The sequence below is a fragment of the Populus alba genome, chromosome 19 (genome assembly GCF_005239225.2).
Source record: "Populus alba chromosome 19, ASM523922v2, whole genome shotgun sequence".
NCBI lineage: Eukaryota > Viridiplantae > Streptophyta > Magnoliopsida > Malpighiales > Salicaceae > Populus > Populus alba.
The window spans coordinates 2,280,413-2,299,958 of NC_133302.1; the positions used below are offsets into that span (position 1 = coordinate 2,280,413).

The 19,546-nt window shown below is 29.8% G+C and overlaps 2 protein-coding genes across 3 annotated transcripts; both read right to left on the bottom strand.

Moving 5' to 3' along the window:
* Positions 1-7,744: 7,744 nt before the first annotated feature.
* LOC118051953 (disease resistance protein RPV1-like) lies at positions 7,745-16,255 on the bottom strand. Of its 2 annotated transcripts, XR_012168925.1 has the most exons (5): positions 15,598-16,255; positions 11,351-12,458; positions 9,860-10,123; positions 8,828-9,752; positions 7,745-8,716 (listed from the first exon to the last, which is right to left on the bottom strand). XR_012168925.1 is itself a non-coding variant. In XM_073407035.1 (2 exons), exons 1-2 carry the CDS (start codon positions 16,113-16,115, stop codon positions 11,729-11,731), a joined length of 1,248 nt encoding a protein of 415 aa, XP_073263136.1. In that variant the 5' UTR covers positions 16,116-16,255; the 3' UTR covers positions 11,194-11,728. The 2 variants fall into 2 exon arrangements, 1 of the variants encoding a protein (XP_073263136.1); XM_073407035.1 differs by lacking the exons at positions 7,745-8,716; positions 8,828-9,752; positions 9,860-10,123 and having other exon boundaries at positions 11,194-12,458.
* LOC140955157 (disease resistance protein RML1A-like) lies at positions 7,870-11,691 on the bottom strand. Its single transcript, XM_073406959.1, has 9 exons — positions 11,669-11,691; positions 11,351-11,597; positions 9,860-10,123; positions 9,711-9,752; positions 9,543-9,603; positions 8,828-9,405; positions 8,593-8,716; positions 8,201-8,299; positions 7,870-8,012 (listed from the first exon to the last, which is right to left on the bottom strand). The coding sequence occupies exons 1-9, from the start codon at positions 11,689-11,691 to the stop codon at positions 7,870-7,872; spliced, it is 1,581 nt and encodes a 526-aa protein (XP_073263060.1).
* Positions 16,256-19,546: the final 3,291 nt, after the last annotated feature.

Here is a 19,546-nt window from a genome sequence, read left to right on the forward strand (position 1 = left end):
CACTGAATAAATCGTGGGTTACATTGTTTTGAGTTTTTATTGTAAGCAGGTATGTTCTTGTTATAATTTATAAATTATGATATATAGTTGAGTTTGAATTTCATTCAAAAAACGTAAGTTTTATGTTAAGTAATCTATTTTCAACATTATATATTACCTTTATATTTCTTTATTCAACATGGACTTAGTATTTCTACCTCCCTTCACTATTCTACAAAAAAAAATAGAAAAACACCACCACTGCTTACAACCTATTAAATTCGATATAATTAAAAATGACTTCCAGTTGCATCGAATCAAGTTAATGTATATGGTCTTTAATTAATATATTTATTGTAGTTGGGCCCATTAGTGTTGCAGTAATCTCGTGACTATATGCAATTATTTCATGCCAAAGATCAATTATTATTAAGAAATATTAAAAAATTATATTAAGCAACATGTATACTAATGGGGTCAACTACAATAAAAAATCTTAATTAAAGACCATATGTATCAACTTGCTCAAATACAATATGATTTTATTTTTCCATGTCGGTTGATAGAAAGTTATTTCGCAATTTTTATAATAACCCTACTTGTCTGAAACTCATGCCATAATCATATTGACAAAACAGATTATCCAGGAAACTCATCCTTCCCACCTAGCCTGCTATGGAAAGGATTAACCCCACCAAAAGTTGATATGTTCATATGGTTCAAGGGAAAGTTAATACAAAGAAATTTTTCGCTCAAAGGAACATAATTCCGTTAGAGGAAGCTCACCGTCCCTTTAGTGAAGTAAACAATGAATCAGTACCCCATCTTTTCCTCCACTGCTCCTATGTATGGAAATGTTGGTGCATATTTATTAAATGATTGGATTTTCAGTGGTGTTTACCGAGTACTATTGCAGACCTACTTCTTGATTGGAATTATTTGTTTAAACTTTAAAGGCAAATTCCAACGCAAGGCCATTTTAAGCAAGGCTTTTGGTGTATTATGGGGGTTTTTGGTTAGTTAGAAACAAGTGGGTGTTCTTGGGAGATTCTTGTGAATATTGTGATACTGTCTTTGAGTTGGTTCTTCAACGCTTGACAATACTTTAGCTGAAAAGTGCTTTCATTTAGGGGATATTAGAGAATAATATAAATTATATTCTAAAACCTCATCTAATAGTTTAAACTATTGTGTTAAGATGGTTTTTTAACATTACATACTTCAAATGTAAGCTTGCTAAATCATGAAGTAATAGATAAGTTGAAATTAAATGCTCAACATCAAATTCAATTAAAATAGGGCGTTGATGCATTTGCCTTTGCTTGACTAAGTGGCCATCATAATAATCAGTTTCAATAAGTATTTGTGTCCGTTTTGTTATTTCCTTTAATTGTCAATAACTGCCCACTATCCTTATTAATTATCATTTATGACTGTTTTGCTATTTTTTTTATTGTGTCCATTAAAGTTGGTGGAACATGGGTACTGTTTTATGTAACAGATAATTAATTGTTTAATTATTAATTTCAGTTGTTTGTAATTTTCAGTTATTTGTAATTTGGCTATTTAAAGCCTCGTTCTAATTAGTAAAGGGCATATTAAGTTTTATGAAATTCTTGTTCATTATTTGGAGAGATTCCAAATGAGTTTTCAGTGAAATTCTAATTTCTAAGAGCTAAATTATTTGTACTTTTATTGTGACACCAGGCGTGGAGATAAAGTAAGCATGACAAAGTTGATGCCAATGCTGCTAGTGAAATTTAATGTTATTTTACACTCCTTTGACTTACCATAGTACCATAGACAAGTATGTTTTTGTAATCAAATATGATGTTGAATTTTATCTAAAGAACTTAAATCTTGTAATGAATGATTCGTTATCAACTTTATATGTTATTTTTTATGCAATATAAAATTAGTAGTTTTAACACCTCCTTTACTACTCTAAAGGAAAAAAACTCCCCGTGCTTAGAACCTATTACATTTGATACAATAAAAAATGACTTCGAATGCATATGATCAAGTTGATACATATGGTCTTTAATAAAGATATATGTTTCATAGTAGTTTACCCCATTAGTCTTGCTGTAATCTCGCTCGCCAAACATTTCCTATAGGAGCTTGCATTCGCTCCCCTGTTTGATGCAAAAAATAGTCGGCTGGCACCTAAATGGTATTTTTTCGTGCCAAGGATCAATTATAATTAAGATACCTTAAATATTTATATTACTGAGGCAAACTACAATTAAAAAAATCTCCTAAGAAACATCTTAATTAAAGACCATATATATCAACTTGCTCAGATGCAATTGTAAGTTATTTATCCAGATGAGATGGTGGAAAGTTATTTTCACAATGTTTTAATAGCTCCAATATTAGTCTCATGATGTGAGGGATTTAACAAAATTCAAGGAAGCAAAAGGCAAGTCATTCAAGGTTAAGATGTGATCAGTGCCTCTTGCATCAATTACGCTCTGGTGTAAAGCATCATTATGTCCACCAGGGATTTTCTCAAGCATTTTCTGTGCACAAATTGAAAGGTTAATAAAGCTGACGGAAACCACTCATCGGATCAATCCTTTACTCTTCAACAAGAAATGAAACATTAAAATTTTGCTTATCAATAATGACGTAGAATATATAAATGAAAAGGATGCTCTCAAGAACCTTTATTTGAACAGTTTATCACTAAATTATTAACAACGCTATTTATATTAATACCAAATCTTCAAGGAAAAGAATCATAATAAATAAATATATTTATTACAGATATTCTTGATTAAATTGAAAAAAAATAAAATTACATAGTAAAATATTTGATTTTCTTAACTAAATAAAAAAAACATAAAAACTATATCTTTTAAACTAAATACAAATAAAAATATCCAAGAAAACCAGTAATATGTCTCAAAAATAATCTTGCATTAATGTCCATTGGGTTGAAGAGAACTCGCTCTTGAATTTAAATTATTTTTTATTTGATCTTGTGTGTGTCAAATCTATATTTACGATAACAGTAAATTTTTGATTAAAAAAATAAATATAAATTAAATTAATAATTTTGATATTTTATGTACACCCAGCCTTTTAATTTAACAATAAAAATATTATTATAATATCATTAATATTGTCGTTGTCTATGCTATTATTATCAACATAAACTACCGCAATAGCAACCTTGGCCTCAACTTTGTCATGCTTAGAGATGTTCGTTTTTGTTTAAATAAAACTTTCCAAATTATTTTTTTTGTTTGTATTCCATGAATATGGGCTCTTTCCTATTTACAAGCAATTTTTTTTTTTTTTTTTTTGGTGGATAGTTTCACCCTGAAGCAAACTTTTTTTTTTTTTGTATGGCAAACTATGACATATAGAATGAGGAATGATTCTACACTTGATTCATTCATGTGTTTGTTAGAGAATAATATAAATTATATCTTAGAATTTTACTTAATAATTTAAGTTATTTGATTAAATAGTTCTTTAATATAATATCAGAGTCTTGATGACCAAGCGGTTACAAGTTCGAATCTTACTATCCTTATTTATTTAATAAAAATTAAGTAGGTAATATGATCTTAAGCTTATTATGTTTGGATGGTTTTTTTGACAATGTCAACAATAATTCATTTTTCTATTTGTCAAAGTTTCCTATTAAAAAAAATAAAGTTTTTTTTTTGAATGAAACCTACCCACTAATAAAAGAAAAAAAGAAAGTTGGTTGTGAATGGGAAAGAGTCAATAATCATTAAATACAAATAAATTAAAAACCTCTAATTTATCAGTAGAACATTATTGAAGACATCATCGGGTAATAATATTATTATTATTGTTTATACTATCATATCAACATAGTCATCATAAAAAATAAATATTATAAATTAATAAAGAATCTTAATACATTATAAACGAGATTGCAAAAACCTTCATGATACTTATCCTTATCAAAAGACTACCTCCCCTACTCTTGCATCCAAAACAAGTTTATAAAGATGGTGATGAATATGTTATTAGTCTCCACATGATCCCCTTATGGTTATAACATTTGCCAACTAGTAAATTTATTATGCAATCTGTCTTTTCAGGTCTTTTATTACAGTTTCTAAATATCTATTTTCTCTTATGAAAACACTTCCTAATTCTATAACTTATTCCAATAATTGTTAATTTTATTAGGCAACGCTAACCGCCAAGAAAATCATCAAAATTTGATAGCAATTGTTATAAATTATAACAAAAACAACACAAAACAAAAAAAACAAACACAAGAACACACAAATCTTCCAAAAAGGGTGTCCACATAAAATCCTTGTTTAAAAAATTTTATTATCAAATTTTCATCTTTATAATAATTGGCTAAAATAAAAGCTAAATAACCTTCTTAATACTAGCCTCAAGTATATCTTGAAGAGAAAAAAATCCTAGCAAATAAATATAGAGTTATTTCGGGGTTTCCTAAATAAAATATAAAAAATAAAATTATCAAATATAATATTTGATTTTGTGAACTAAATAAGAAAATAAAAATAAAAATACCATAACATTTTTTTTTTCTAAACTAAATAGAAATAAAAATAACTAAGATAACAAATAATTCTCTTAAGGTTAATAAAGCTCATGGAATCCGCTGACAAGATACACAAAATGAAATATTAACATTTTGCTAATCAATAATCAAAGCTTAAAATGATTATCGAGATTACACAAAATGAAATTGTGCCATAATTTTCACAAACAATCGTCAGTAAATTAGAAGTATCAATCACTCGATTCATTATTTATTTAAATTGAGTTATATAAAAATTGATAATTACCTTAAAATTGATATAATTTAAATGATCTAGTAAAAATCAATATAGAAAAATAAAAATGAGGATTATTTCAACTTTAATTTTACTGAATGCCATTTTCATTTGCTATTTCTGCGTGATCACTGTAATCATGAGAACAAAAAACACTTATACGAGTTTTTATTTTTATTTAAAAGAGTGTTTGAGAATATGATAATAATTATTTTGTAAAATATTTTTTATTTAAAAATTTATTAATTAATATATTTTTATTTTTTTTAAAAATTATTTTTTATATCAATATATTAAAATAATTTTAAAATATATAAAAATAATTTGAAGCAAAAAATAATTTTTTTTTTTAAAATACTTAAAAAAAAAAAATACGAATGAACTCTCTTGTTTTGTGTCCTTCAAACTTAGTATTTCTACACCTCCCTTTACTATTCTACAAAACACCCCCACTGCTTACAACCTATTAAATTCGACATAATTAAAAATGACTTCCAATTGCATCGAATCAAGTTAATGTATATGGTTTTTAATTAATATATTTATTGTAGTTGAGCCCATCAGTGCTGCAGTAATCTCGTGTCTACATGCAATTATTCCACGCCAAAGATCAATTATTATTAAGAAATATTTAAAAATTATATTAGTGGGGCCAATTACAATTAAAAAATCCAATTAAAATAGGAGGTGAAGATATAGCACGACAAAGTTGAGGCCAAGACTGCTGGTGCAGTTTAATGTTATTTGTTACACTTTTTTGACTTACGGTGGACAAGTATGTTTTTATGCAATATAAAATTAGTAGTTTTAACACCTCCTTTACTACTCTAAAGAAAAAAGCTCCCCGTACGTGCTTACAACCTATTAAATTTGATACAATAAAAAATGTCTTCGAATGCATATAATCAAGTTGATATATATGGTCTTTAATTAAGATATATGTTTCACAGTAGTTTACCCCATTAGTCTTGCAGTAATCTCGCACCCACATGGTATTTTTTCGTGCCAAGGATCAATTATAATTAAGATACCCTAATATTTATATTAGTGGGGCCAACTACAATTAAAAAAAATCTCTTAAGCAACATCTTAATTAAAGACCATATATATATCAACTTGCTCAGATGCAATTGTAAGTTATTTATCCAGATGAGTTGGTGGAAAGTTATTTTCACAATGTTTTAATAGCTCCAATATTAGTCTCATGAATCATGATGCGAGGGATTTAAAAAATTCAAGGAAGCAAAAGGCGAGTCATGCATGCAGTTGACAATTTTTTAATAACTCTATGTCCACCAGGAATTTTCTCAAGCATTTTCTGTGCACAAATTGAAAGGTTAATAAAGCTGACGGAAACCGCTCATCGGATCAATCCTTTACTCTTCAACAAGAAATGAAACACTAAAATCTTGCTTATCAATAATGACGTAGAATATATAAGTGAAGAAGATGCTCTCAGGAACCTTTATTTGAAAAGTTTATTACTAAATTACTTTGATGGAGTACAAACTAAACAGCTTTATTTATAATTAAGAAATATTAGTAGGTCCAACTACAATTAGAAAAATCTTAAACTTGCATGGTGATGGGCAGTTACAATAAAACATATTAAAATAATCTAAAAATATAAAAAAATTTAAATTTAAAATAAAAAAAATTTAAATTTTTTTAAAAATATTTTTAAAATACAAAAATAAATGCGGCACTAATGAGTATTACACGAATGTGATAAGTTGTTTTTTAAAAGTAGTTGTTAATTAAATATATATTCAAATAATAATTCTTAGATTTTTTTAATAATTAATATTAACATATTAAAAAAACTTGTTTTTTATGCTCCAGTTCCCATCCCCAAACCTTGTTTTGTTTTGTATTGCTTTGTTAATTGTTATATGGGTTGGCATCACATGGCCCTCACGTGGGTGCAAATAAATATAGTCAAAATATTGTTTTTTTTTTTATTATTATTAAAATTTAGGTAGTTTAATGAAAATCTTGTGCATAAGCTTTATTAACAAAACTCCAGAAGTTTGTGACTTGCCAGAATTTAAAATTAAAAATAATTTTAATAATGAATTAAATGATATTTTTATGTAATATTAAGATAGAAAAACATTTGATACACTTGGGTTAAATTAGGTTGATATGTGAAACTTATAGATATAATCTTTTAAAAAAATTAAAAAGTTTAATCTTGAATGAACTTAATAATGGAGAACAAAATCGGTAAAAAATAACATTTAATTAAAAAAATAAAGTAAATTTAAGTTAACCAAGTAAACTCACAATAAAAATCATGGATGCATGTATGTCAATTAGATATGATTTAGTTTTTCAATTATGATTAATAAATGAATGATTGTTTTGTGTTTTTTTTTAATATATATTCAAATCAAGAACCTGCAGTAAAATAAAGGAAATAATTATCAGCAAAAGGAAATTGAAAGCTGTAGTAAATAATTTTCATTGTACATCCTATGTTTTGATGAGCAAGGAGAGTGTAATATTGTATGTATTTAAAAAATTGAGTTTCGCTATACATGATTAGTGTGTTTTCCAACTCATTAGAATTTTCAGATGAGATTATAATTTTATTTACAAGAAAAAAAAACAATTAAATTGGATTTTTCTATAACCATCCTCTTTACTTGCATGTATGTACCAATGGATTGGGTTTTATAACTCATTTCAACAATGTTAAGTCGTCAAAACTTAATAGTGTATGAAATTTCAATCCATCTCAAGCTACAACGCAATGTATAAATAGTGTTCTGTAATGAAGTTTTATTAGTTATGTAATGTGATTCATTTTAAAATATATTTTTATTATTTTTAATGAATCATAAATTTATTTATTTTTCTCTTTGTATACATTTATTTTTATAAAATAAATTCCATGAAACAACTAATAAGGTATTATTTTCAATAAATATGACATAAGACAGATTTGATAGTTTTCTTTAGGACCATTGAAAGCTTTTGTAAGAGGCCTTTTTAGACGAAAATGCTTTTAATTTGTCACGATTTGCTTTGTCTTAAAGAGAAAGGTAACAAATTTAATACAACTGTAGAATTGTAGAATTCTTTCCTACAAAAGTAAAGCAAAGCAAAGACTTTTCCACAGCTCATCAATGTGGTCAGACACTCTTCCACTGCTCATTAGTAGAAGCTGATGCTGATATGTCTCGTGTGTTCCTTCTTGACTGGCAATGTCACGATCCCTTTCTGATTCTTCAATCAAAATTTGTGTCACTCATTTATCAGTCTGAAATGCCAAGCAAACAATACCACAGATCAAGCACCCTTGATCCAAAAACATGGAAAAAAAAAACAAACAAAAAGCATATTCTATGTTTTATGCTGTCCAAATTTACTGCAACTGGTGATTTTCCATTTCTGCAACTCTCTTATCAATCTACTTTCCAACCACTGATCATCAGAGCCTAGAGCATGAATATCAATCTCCTGATCTGAATCTGCTTTATTCTTTTCCATTATCAAATGTACCCCGCATTTTTCTACCAAACATTTTGAAACATCATATAAGCTTATTCTGACATTCACTTCCAATTCCTCTACACCTTGCAGCGATTCCTCTAACCCAATCAACGGTATACGCTGTATCCAAGACTGCTTCGTGATTGTTCTGTCAAACGTAACTGCTGCCATCGTCTCAAACAATTCAATACCATTGCTCTTATTTTTGATAGTAGCATCACACATATCAAACCGGAGAAATGGTGTTTCTGAGTGGCTTCATTGGTGGAGGCCGAGAGTACAACCCAAAGAAGCAACGCTTGGAGTTTATTACCATCTGCAACAGAAACTGAGGGTAAACGAAATGATAATGATGACCCTTCTCCACGATGGCTGAACCATTCTGGTATCTCTCCACCAGCAAGGCAAATGTCATAATGTTTACCTTTGCATAATCCCTACATATTGGTTCAAGGAAAGTAATTAAAACTTGAGTTCGAAAACCTACCATATTTAAATGCTAAATGTTTGTATTCAAGTAAGTGAAGAGACAGAGGAAGAGAGACAACCTGAATAAGACTCATCTTATAGTTTTCAGATAAATTGTTGCAGCGATTTAAGTTCAAAATGGACCAGTTATTGCCCGCACATTCAATGCCCTGAATCTCTATTAAATTTCGGCACCCTTTTACATTCAGTAATGGTAGTCTTTCATGCTGAAGTGGTGCAGTCACTCTTTCAATGGATGTGCAGTCATAGATAGACAAGAACAGTACACTTGATGGAAGCTCTGAGATTGATAGAAGATTCCTGCATCTCTCAACCGTCAAAAATTGAAGCTTAGAAAGGCGGCTAATGCTAGAAGGCAGATTGAAGAATTCATGTCCAGACAAATTCAAATTTTCAAGAAAGGACAAACTCCCAAGATCAATGGAGCTTGTAGCTTCAGCCAAACCAGCATAACTTAGATCTAGTTCTTTCAATGAGCTGAAACTAGTGAAAGAAGCTGGTAGCATATCTAGGGAGACGGAACAGCTTTGTGGTGAAAGCCACGATGAAAACCAAGATTTAGATGGTAGATCAGGTGAGTAGAAAACTTTGTTGTATCCACCAAATGATAACTTTGTCAGCTTCTTCAAATATCTAGCTGAAGTTGGAAGTTGCTAATCGCAGTACCCTTTGTAAACAACTCTGTTAAGGATTCTAGGTCACCCAAACTCTCTGGCAATTTCTGAAGTTGTGAGCACTCAGTAACGTTCAGAGTTTGAAGAGATTTTAAGTTACCCATGCTTTCTGGAAGAGTCTTTAGGCTGTCACAGTAATCCAAGTTCAACAAAACAAGTCTCTTCAAATTTCCAATAGATTGATGTACGTTAAACCAAACTCGTGCATTGCAAGTATTAGTCTCTCCAAACTAGAGAGTCCTCGAAGTTCGGCGTTTTAGCAAGGTACTTGGAATAGGCTAAGATTGAGGATTTTCAGCTTGTTAAGAATCTGTCCAAGCAATGAGAAAATAAGAGAAAAATAGCTATGTGAAAAAATGTAACTCTAAATTAAATTTAATTAGAGAGAATTTTGAGTGCCTAATGCATATGTTTTACCTTAGTCCCCTTCCAAAGTTTTCGTACGTTACTGTATTGCATCTCAAGTATAACAAGGTCGTTTAAGTGAAAATCAGACGGCAAAGATTTCAAAGGGCATCCAAACCAACAAAGCCATATCAACTCTTTGGGGAGAAGACTGTAGCTTCCCACAAGATTTGCTCCTTTGATTTGGAGTAATTTTAAATGTCTCATTTTTGTAAACGATTTTGTGCTAAAAGATTCTTGCACATCCAGTGCCAGACCCTCCACAGCATCTGTTCCCTGAAAATAGCCAATAAAGGATTAAAATATCATGACAATAATCATGCATATTCTTTGGATGAGAATGTTGATACCAATTTCAAGAAAGAACCCACGACCACCTAGCATTTCTGTTATATATTCTCTCTTTTTTTTAAAAAAAAGAAGAAAGAAAAAACAATCACTAAGTTGAAACAACGCATTTCAATCTGGAACCAATTTACAAGGTAAGCTGGAATTCACTAACAATAACGGAGTTAGAAAGAAGATGAGGATTATTAACAAGCTCAAATAAGCAATAACACTTCAGTTATTATACATTGTTAAAATGCCTAAAAATCTCTAATTAAATTATTTTTTATTTATATAAAGTTATTATTCCGAGCTTTTAATCAAAGTGCAAGATGGTGAAGAATAAGTCGAAACAACGCATTTCAATCTAGTTTTTTTTATTCTTTAACATTTTGTTTTTGTGGTCCAAATATCCCATAAAATACTATATGATAACATTGTTTAAGCACTTCATTAGAACTTGCGTTTGATGGCCATGTCCCGTCGTTGGCTGATTATGTTATTTACTTTATACTCATATTCATTTCAACTACCATACGGTCCATACATGTTATATTTAAATTTTTAAAGGAAAATGTACGGTAGAGGGAAAATGCATGGTAGAGTCTAACACAAATTTTTTCGGTTGTGTCCCTCTCGAGCTTCTCTCTGTTTTTCGTCCGGTGTTCTTCCCCCCCTTTCTTTCCTTATGTACCCGTTAATTTTGTTCTATGAACTAGTTAAGATGAGTGTAGTTCTTTCCCACCACATGTTAAAGCATGCTCTTGATGCAGAAAAAATAAAAAATAAAAATAAAAACTGTTAGGAATGATTGATGAAATATAAGAAATGTAATTATGATGATTACCAACTTTTTACTACTATATATGAATGATATATATGTTTATTGTTACGAAATACTTATTAGAGATTTACAAGTTGAAAGCACAACTTATTACCCAAAATTAACTCTTGAGAGGGCTATTCTTATGAACACTCATCAAATTTTACTTCACATCATTAGTGTTCTTAGCAATTACACTAACATTGTTAGATTTTCATCTGTTTGCTGTGATCCTAAGTTGATGGATTATATTGATGCAAGATAATTATGAATTTGACAAGAAATTCATAAGATAAATAAGAGTGTGTGAATCTACAGTACAACAATTAATATACAAAGTAATGAGCTCTTACCATTTCCTTGGAGAGTACATTGTATGCATCTTTGGGAAGCCAAATTCTGCTGCAATTTCCAGGATGGTTACGCGACCTTTGACGAATAATCTCCCTTCCCATCTTTCGTAATATATCATGCATCCTTAACCTATTCTGATTCTCGGTGTCGATTGTTATGAGAGACCTTCCAATGAGAGTTCTGAAAGCTACTTCTGGATGGCAATCGTAACGAGCACCTACTATATCTGCTACATATTCTTTGTCTCTACCAACAAAAAAGCACGCAATATCAAGGAATATCTCGCTTGTATCCACATCAAGTGCATCAAAACTTACTCTAAGCTTTCCTTGAATATCATAATGCGGAATATTTTGCCAATGGGTAATATAGATTTCCTATTCAGTCTTGTCTCTTATGGACAAATGAGAACCCAAGATTTGTAGAGCCAAAGGAAGTCCTTTGCAGTAGTCCACTACCTTTTCTGAAAACTGCTCATAATCCTTTGCTGGACGGGTTTCCCTAAAGGCATGCAAACTGAAAAGCTGAAGAGACTGGTCTCGATCCAATTCTTTAGCATGATACATTCCGTCTACCCCCACTTCTGCTAGCAGATGCTTGTTCTTAGTTACAACAATTATTATACTTCCGGCACCAAACCAGCATCTCTCTCCCATCAATGCCTCCAGTTGTTCCCTTTTGTCCACATCGTCAAAAACAAGAAGGATTTTCTTACGATGAAGTCGTTCTTTGATCAAATTCATTCCTTCATAAACATTACTGACCTTCCAAACATTTGGTTTCAGAATATCATGAAGAAGCCGTTCTTGTAATTCAACCAGACCATTCGGCTTATCTGATATTTCCTTGACATCCGAAAGAAAACTGCTTCCTTCAAATCCAAAAAAAAGTTTGTTAAACACAGCTTTTGCTATTGTTGTCTTGCCTATTCCAGCTATCCCATGTATTCCCACGATGCCAACATCAGGTTTTGCACCTTTTAGCAAGGAAATAATATCCTGAACTCTAGAATAAATACCAACTGGGTGTTTGGCTACGTGCAAGGTTTTGTTTCCCAGTTTACAAGCTACATCACTGACAATCTTTTTAATGAATTCCGCTTCATATCTGTTCATAGAGAAAGAAAGACAACAATGGCGTTTAGGTTGTTAGATATTAATCCAGAATTTTCAAGCCCATGCCTCTCTAGAACTATCAAGGAAGTGCATCTTGAAAATCTAGCTCATCCATCTCTAGAATCTCTTCAAAAAAATAAAGTCATCCTTTCTTGTAAATGATATTCTATTAGAAGTCTCTAGGCTATCAAACAGACCTAGCAGCCCATATAGACATGCTGCCACTTTCTTGTAAGAAGGATTGAAAGGGCGTAAAATCGTTATTTAAAGATTTTTTAAAAATATATTAAAATAATATTTTTTTTATTTTTAAAAATTTATTTTTAATATTATCAAATTAAAACATTCCAAAAACATTTAAAAAATTAATTTGAAAAAAAAACTTATATTTTGAAGAAAAACATATTATAAACTAGTTGGTGTTCAAGCATCACTCAGAGTAAACAAGCAAGCAATTTTATACATGAAAAAGTTTGTCCAGTGTTTGTGAAGAGCAAGAGTGGCGTGAGTGAGTTGAGAAAGATTTGTGTGTGCAAGTGAAAAATAATCGAAGTGTGAGGCCTGAGTGGTGAGTGGGTGATGTGATAATATTAAAGAGAGCGTCTGGTGTGTGAGTGTTTTTTTTTATTTATTTATTTACGTGGGTATCCGGGTCAGCTTGCGCGCACCACGACTAATCCCACGACTTACTGAACATCCTGCAAACTCAGTGAGCATGTAAGGCACCGCGGAGGTGACAGACGTGTACGGTGAGATTTGAACCCAGGATGTAGAGGAAGGAACAAATCCCTTCAACCGCTGAGTCAAGACCTCAAGTGCACGCCTGGTGTGTGAGTGTTATACACATTAGTTGGTGTTCAAGTATCAATATTTTGTACAAAATTCTTATATTGAATATAATTAAGTTATTCTGTCAATTTATCACTATTTATCAGAGCTTTTGCCCAAAATTTTATATCCAACATTAGTTTTTTTTTTTTTTAATATACATCCTTAAATACTAGATAATTAGGTAATATTACATAGCGGGTTGAACAAATAAAATATGAAATATGAAAAAACATATCAAGACATTGTTAATTTATTTCTCAGTAGCAAATTTTTTTTCATTATTAACTCAAAACTTGGTTTAATTAGTCAACTTTAAAACTTTATAAACTTGAGCCATGAGTAACTTGAATTTTAAATTAAATTATTTAAGAGTTAATTTAATATTACACAATCAACTTAACAAGTTTAAAGATAACTTAAATGAATTGTAAAATTATAATTTCACTTAAAAGAAATCAAATTGATTTTTTTAAAAAATAAATATTAAGATAGTAAAATATTAAATCTATTCGGGTCAATCTGTCAAACTCATGATCTTGATCATGGATTCAAGAGGATTTAATAAGTTCATTTTAAGTCAATTTTTTTTAAATGTTGGTAACAAAGATAAAAAATCATAGTAAAGCAATAGAATAAAATTAAAAACCAAAACAAAACAATTATGATAAATTGCAAAAAAAATAAACAAACAAATAAACTTGGTAATATTACAAAAAGATTTCTACTATCTTACTCTAAAATAAAATAAAAATTAAATAAAATCTAATAAAATGGTATCTAAATATATTCTTAATTAATTTTTTAAAAAAATAATTAATTTTTGTAAAAATATATATAAAAATCAAAACATGAAGCTCTAGGTAGCCCAACTTACTTGGGCCATATGATAAAAGCCCAAGTGTGGTGGCCTACCCAAGTTTACCCCTATTAAAAAAGAAGAAGAAGCTGTTCCATGTTATTTATAAATCCAATTTTAAATCACATCATTTATAAACCTAATTGAAGTTGTCGAAAAGATTAACCTGTGTTTTTTTTTATTTAAGAACTCAATTTATAATCTATTTTCCTATAAGAAAAAGTTCTTAGAACCTAAAACAATTAATTTAAGAACTTCAAAATTAGTTAAAAATATAAACAGAAAAATATCTCTCTCAATCTTGATATTTGTTTTTTTTTTTTTTGTTTTTTGGAAATTAAAAACTCAAAAACATTTTAATGTCATTCCTCTTAGCATGTGGAATATTTTGATATCAAATTTGATTATTTTTTATAATAAAATTCAATTTAATATCAATATTTTTTTGACCAAAATAATCATGTAAAAACTAAAAAGTAGATTGAAATATGTTATCAATACCAAATCTCAAATCAACATAATATTTAAAGATAAAATTGAAAAGAAAAAAAATGATGAAAGAAGAAAATAATAAAAAGCAAAAGGGAAACCAATATTTTTTTTTAATGACTTCTTCATTTTCAATCTCTTGAAAATAAAAAAAATTGAATTTCTTTTTTTTTTTTTAAATCAAGCATCAAGAGGATTTTTTTAAGACTATAATAGTCATATAAAAAGTAAATTATGAACACAGTAGTAAAAAATTAAATTTTAAAAAAACCAATGAATAAATGAATAAACAAATAAAAGTTATTAATTAAATCTAAAAAACTAAAATAAATGAATAAAAATATTATGTAAATTTACAATGCATCCCCTCACAAACTGCAATGAAAAACCGATGCTTTTTAATTTTTATTCAATTAATAAATAATGCCAAATCCTTTGAATCTTCCAACAATACTTTCACTTTTAGCAATACTTTCACGGGAAAGGTGAACCTCTAACCCTTCATGAGTCTTGTTGGCTTTATCGATCTAGTTCTATTATTATATAATTTAGTAAAATTGAATATTGATATTCATAAATGAGCATGGGTATGTCACGTATGTGTATATAGCAATAATTTTTTTTTAAAAAAAGCTTTTTTATTGGATATATATAAAGTAAAGATATGGAAAGCTAGTAACCACCTAAAATGCATGTATATATGTTTACACATCTAGCACTCAGAGGAAAGGTTGCGAATAATAATTAATGATTATTTAAAAAAAAAACGAACTTATTAAATTTTTTAACTCTGTTTGGGAAATAACTTAGAAATTAATTTGCTACCTCTAAATATTGCAATTAAAAATTAATATATAATTGAAGTGAAAATATCAAGCTTAAATTGATAATAATAAAAAAATTGTTTATGTTGATATGTGCAGGTGGATCTGTGACAGAGAAGGTAAAGATATACCCATTTGCCTCATTGTTTAAACCATATCCAGATAGATTTCCCGCTTCTGCAAGAGCTGCTCTCCACTTGTTGACCTTCTCCATGTCTTCCTTGAAGCGTTCTTCATGTTCATCAAAAGCTTTTGCATAACTCCCGGTCTGTTTTCGGACATCTGAAGGCTCCGTATCATAGAATATAGGAAGAACAACCTGGTCAATTTTTTGCCTGCACTCGATAATCTTTACCAGCTCGTCAAGACACCATCTAGAGGAGGCGTAGTGTTTGGAGAAGACCACTATAGAAATCCTTGATCCTTCGATTGCCTTGAGAAGCTGTGGAGAGATTTCTTCTCCTCTAGGAAGTTCATTATTATCCCTAAAAGTATGAATTCCGGCCTGGATTAAGGCGTTATAGAGATGATCTGTAAAGTTTTTGCGGGTATCTTCTCCTCTAAAACTTAGAAAAACATCATAGTTCCATCTATGTCTAGAGGATGAAGACGAAGAAGAGAACGAAAACTCAGAGGACGTGGAAGCCATAGTTGGGACAGTTTTATCAATCTATATAGCAAATTGGGAAAGGTAGGTTGAAGAGTATGGAGAGGAGTGACGTTAATTTGCTTGTTATTTTCTCACAAATTTGAAGTCCTTTGCAAAGATGATATATATATATATATATAATTGTGGAAGTTGCTGAGAAGTTTAGTGGAAACTGGGGTCGAGTAGGTCAGTGCAGCCTTGGTCCCTATAGAGATTCCCGTGTTAAATACTGTGGAAAATAGCATTCTTTCGAGACCATAAAAGTCATAGAAAGTGGTCAAAAAAGTTACAGAGGCTACAATTGCATGCAGTCAGATATTTCAGACGGAATGTATGCTCCAAGTGCATACATATAAATAACTGTACAGGAGCATCCACACGTATTATCTCATTTTTTGTTAAATTTTAGTTAAAATAACTAAAAACTTACTTAAACTAGTTAATTAAAAAATATTATTACATTTATGTTTAAAAGTCATGGATATTTTATTATTATTATAAAATTTAAATTATTAAAATATTCATAATTCCTCACATAAATTGAAGTGATATAGACAATAAAAAAAGAATTAAATCTTTGTGAATTAAAAGTATATTTATTTTTATGTCTTAAAAGTATTTAAAAAAAATTAAATTTTTTAATTCAAATTATTTTTTTATATTTCCATATTTTTTTATGTAATAATATCAAAAATTAATTTTAAAAATAAAAAAAATATTATTTTAATATATTTTAAAATAAAAAATATTTTAAAAAATAATAACACCATTAAACATCAAACATAGTTACATGAGAAGTTTAGCTGAAATTGTGTTAGAGTAGTTCCCAACTAATCCTCTTTTTGTAGGATCCAATTTCCGGTCATTTCTTGGTGAACATAAGCTGCCATAATTTTTTTCGTGATTGCGATTGTTTTTTAAAGTGTTTTCATGTCGAAATGCATTAAAATAATACTTTGTTATTTTTTTCAAAATTATTTTTGAGATTAACATATCAAAACAAACCAAAACAAATAAAAAAATTAATTTTTAACAACAAAAAAAATTGATATTTTTGGAAACACGAGTTGGCCCACGTTTCCAAACAGATACCAAATAGTTTCTGGTGTGTTGGGTTTATGGGTAAAAGCCAAAGTTTGTTTGAGAAGTATATTTTTAAAAAAAAAAAAAAAAAACCTAACGCAAGTATATTTAAAAAGTATAAAAAAATAACTTTATTGAGAAAACAAATTCATTAGTTAATAAAAGATCAAATAACAAAAAAAAAAAAACTAAATACCAACTCCAAACAACTCAACTCAATGTAGAAAAATAAAATATAAAAAAATTAATTAAAAAAATAACAAAAATAAAAAGTAAACCAAGCAAATTATGCTACCCGAATCATGCATATTATATAATCCAATAAAAGGAAAGTCGAAAAATATTATAAAGCTTGATTCTAAAACAACCAATGTTAGAAGGCATTGACCAAGAATAAATCAAAGGCCAAACTTGGAGAAAAACCACCCTTCTCCCCAAGTTTTTTCTGACATTATGGTATTTCTCCTCCTCTGTTGCCACAGCCCCACCAAAACACCACACCAGCAGCTAACCAAACCGGACAGCCCACCCCCCAACTATGTCTTCCATCATACAAATACAACCCAGCCCCGCCCTTATGTCACCATCTGCTTGTTTATTTAATGACCGTTATACATGAATAGGCTCTTCTCCTTTAGAGATGTATCTTTCTGGGTCTGTTACTATAAAAACTCATAGTTTTGTCGCATCTTCTCCAAACTCTGTTGTTGCAAGCTCTAGACCTCAGTTGGGTTCTCCAGCCGATCTGCAACTCATTGTTCATCCATCCTCCTATCCTCTACAACAGCTCACAGGTTCAGGCTCTCCTCCACCTTGTCTTGTTACTCGTCAGCATCCCAAGGTTCTTCATACTCAGCTACTAAAGACCGTCCTTTTAAGAGCGCCTGCAGCTACCTCTACTACTCCTATCTGTTGGGTAATTTATTCTCCCAACTATGAACCCATTGCATTTTCCTCTTTTTTTTGCAACGTGCATGGTGTCGAATGGCAGGTTTGCCTCTCTAAGAGTGTGTTGAAAAGGGGGCTTTGGGTAAAATCATAAAGTTATGATTATAAAATTCAAGAGTCGCCACCTAATATTATGGTTACTAAGAAACCTATGATTTGTGAAAGTCTGGATAAGGAACTAGTTGTGTAAAAGGAAGATACATCACCCCCAGTGCATCCTACTTAAGGTAAGTTGCATTGTTGTTTGATTGTTTTTCAAGATCATGTTTCTATATGTTGGTTTCGTATAAGGTTCAAAGCAAATCTCCCATCATGAGAAAGTATCTACCTTATCAGATTAAATCTTAATTGTTCTAAAGTCTAAATTTTAGTATCATATTTATTTATTAATATATAACCAATTCCTAAAGTTCTTAACAAAATAATTGTTATGGGTTTTTTTTGTATTTTAGCCAAACCCTAATGAATAATCATAAACTAGTTATAATATCCATTTTTTCACCTTTTAAAACATGATAAAAATGATTTTTTTTTTTAAAAAACAAAATATGCATGAAAAACTTTTAGGATTTGGTCGTATGTATGAAAATAAAATATTTTTTTTTGTGTTTTTGAAATGAAAATTTTTGTGAAGTCTTTGAATTTTTTTGTAAAGTTTCGGAGAAAATCAAGTATTTTTAATATCGGATTTGTATCTTACAGTATGAGTCTACAACTTGATATTATGCAAAATAGTTTGAAAAACATGCGAGGGGCCCACAAATATTTTTAAAATGCCCTTTTGAAAAATTAAATTTTTTTTCTTTATTTTAATATTTTAGTATTATTATATTATTTCATCATTAAATATATTGGGTTGGGCTAAAACAAGTCCAACCAAGCCCACATGGTCACTAGCCCGACCTATTGACCATGTTAATTAAATTTGTCGTTGCATGCATAATGGATTAATTCTACATGCAACGACTATAAAGGAGGGATGAAGGGAAGAAGAGGAAGAAGAAGGCTTGTCTGGGTGGAGGAGGAGAGTTACTGGTGGCTAGAAGGTCCATACGATGGCTCGCGGTGGTGTAGAGGGTAGGAGTTAGCTGCTGGAACGTTTGTGATGGAGAGGAAAACGTTTGCAGTGATTATTCTTGATATAAAGGTGGTTTTGCTAGTAATTCATGGTGGAGCTTTTGATGAAGAAGCCGGTGGCGAGGTGGTTGATAGTTGTTGAAGCTGGCTATCTATTCAAATTTTGCTTAAGGAAACACATCTTCATGAAAACGAACATAACAAGAGACATAAACGTTGAGATGCTAAATAGCGATAACCAAAATAATAGGAATAATAACCTAAAATACCTCATGGAGATGAACTAAAATCCAACTTATGAGCATGATACAGACACCTAAAAA

Coding starts and splice junctions, on each gene's coding strand:
- LOC140955157 (XM_073406959.1), bottom strand. CDS start 11,691: ATGATATTCAAGGAAAGCTTAGA. Junction 9,406..9,542: donor GACTCTTCCAGAAAGCATGG/GTAACTTAAAAT, acceptor TTCCAACTTCAG/CTAGATATTTGAAGAAGCTG. Junction 8,717..8,827: donor ATAAGATGAGTCTTATTCAG/GTTGTCTCTCTT, acceptor ACCAATATGTAG/GGATTATGCAAAGGTAAACA.
- LOC118051953 (XM_073407035.1), bottom strand. CDS start 16,115: ATGGCTTCCACGTCCTCTGAGTTTTCGTTCTCTTCTTCGTCTTCATCC. Junction 12,459..15,597: donor TTAAACAATGAGGCAAATGG/GTATATCTTTAC, acceptor CTCTATGAACAG/ATATGAAGCGGAATTCATTA.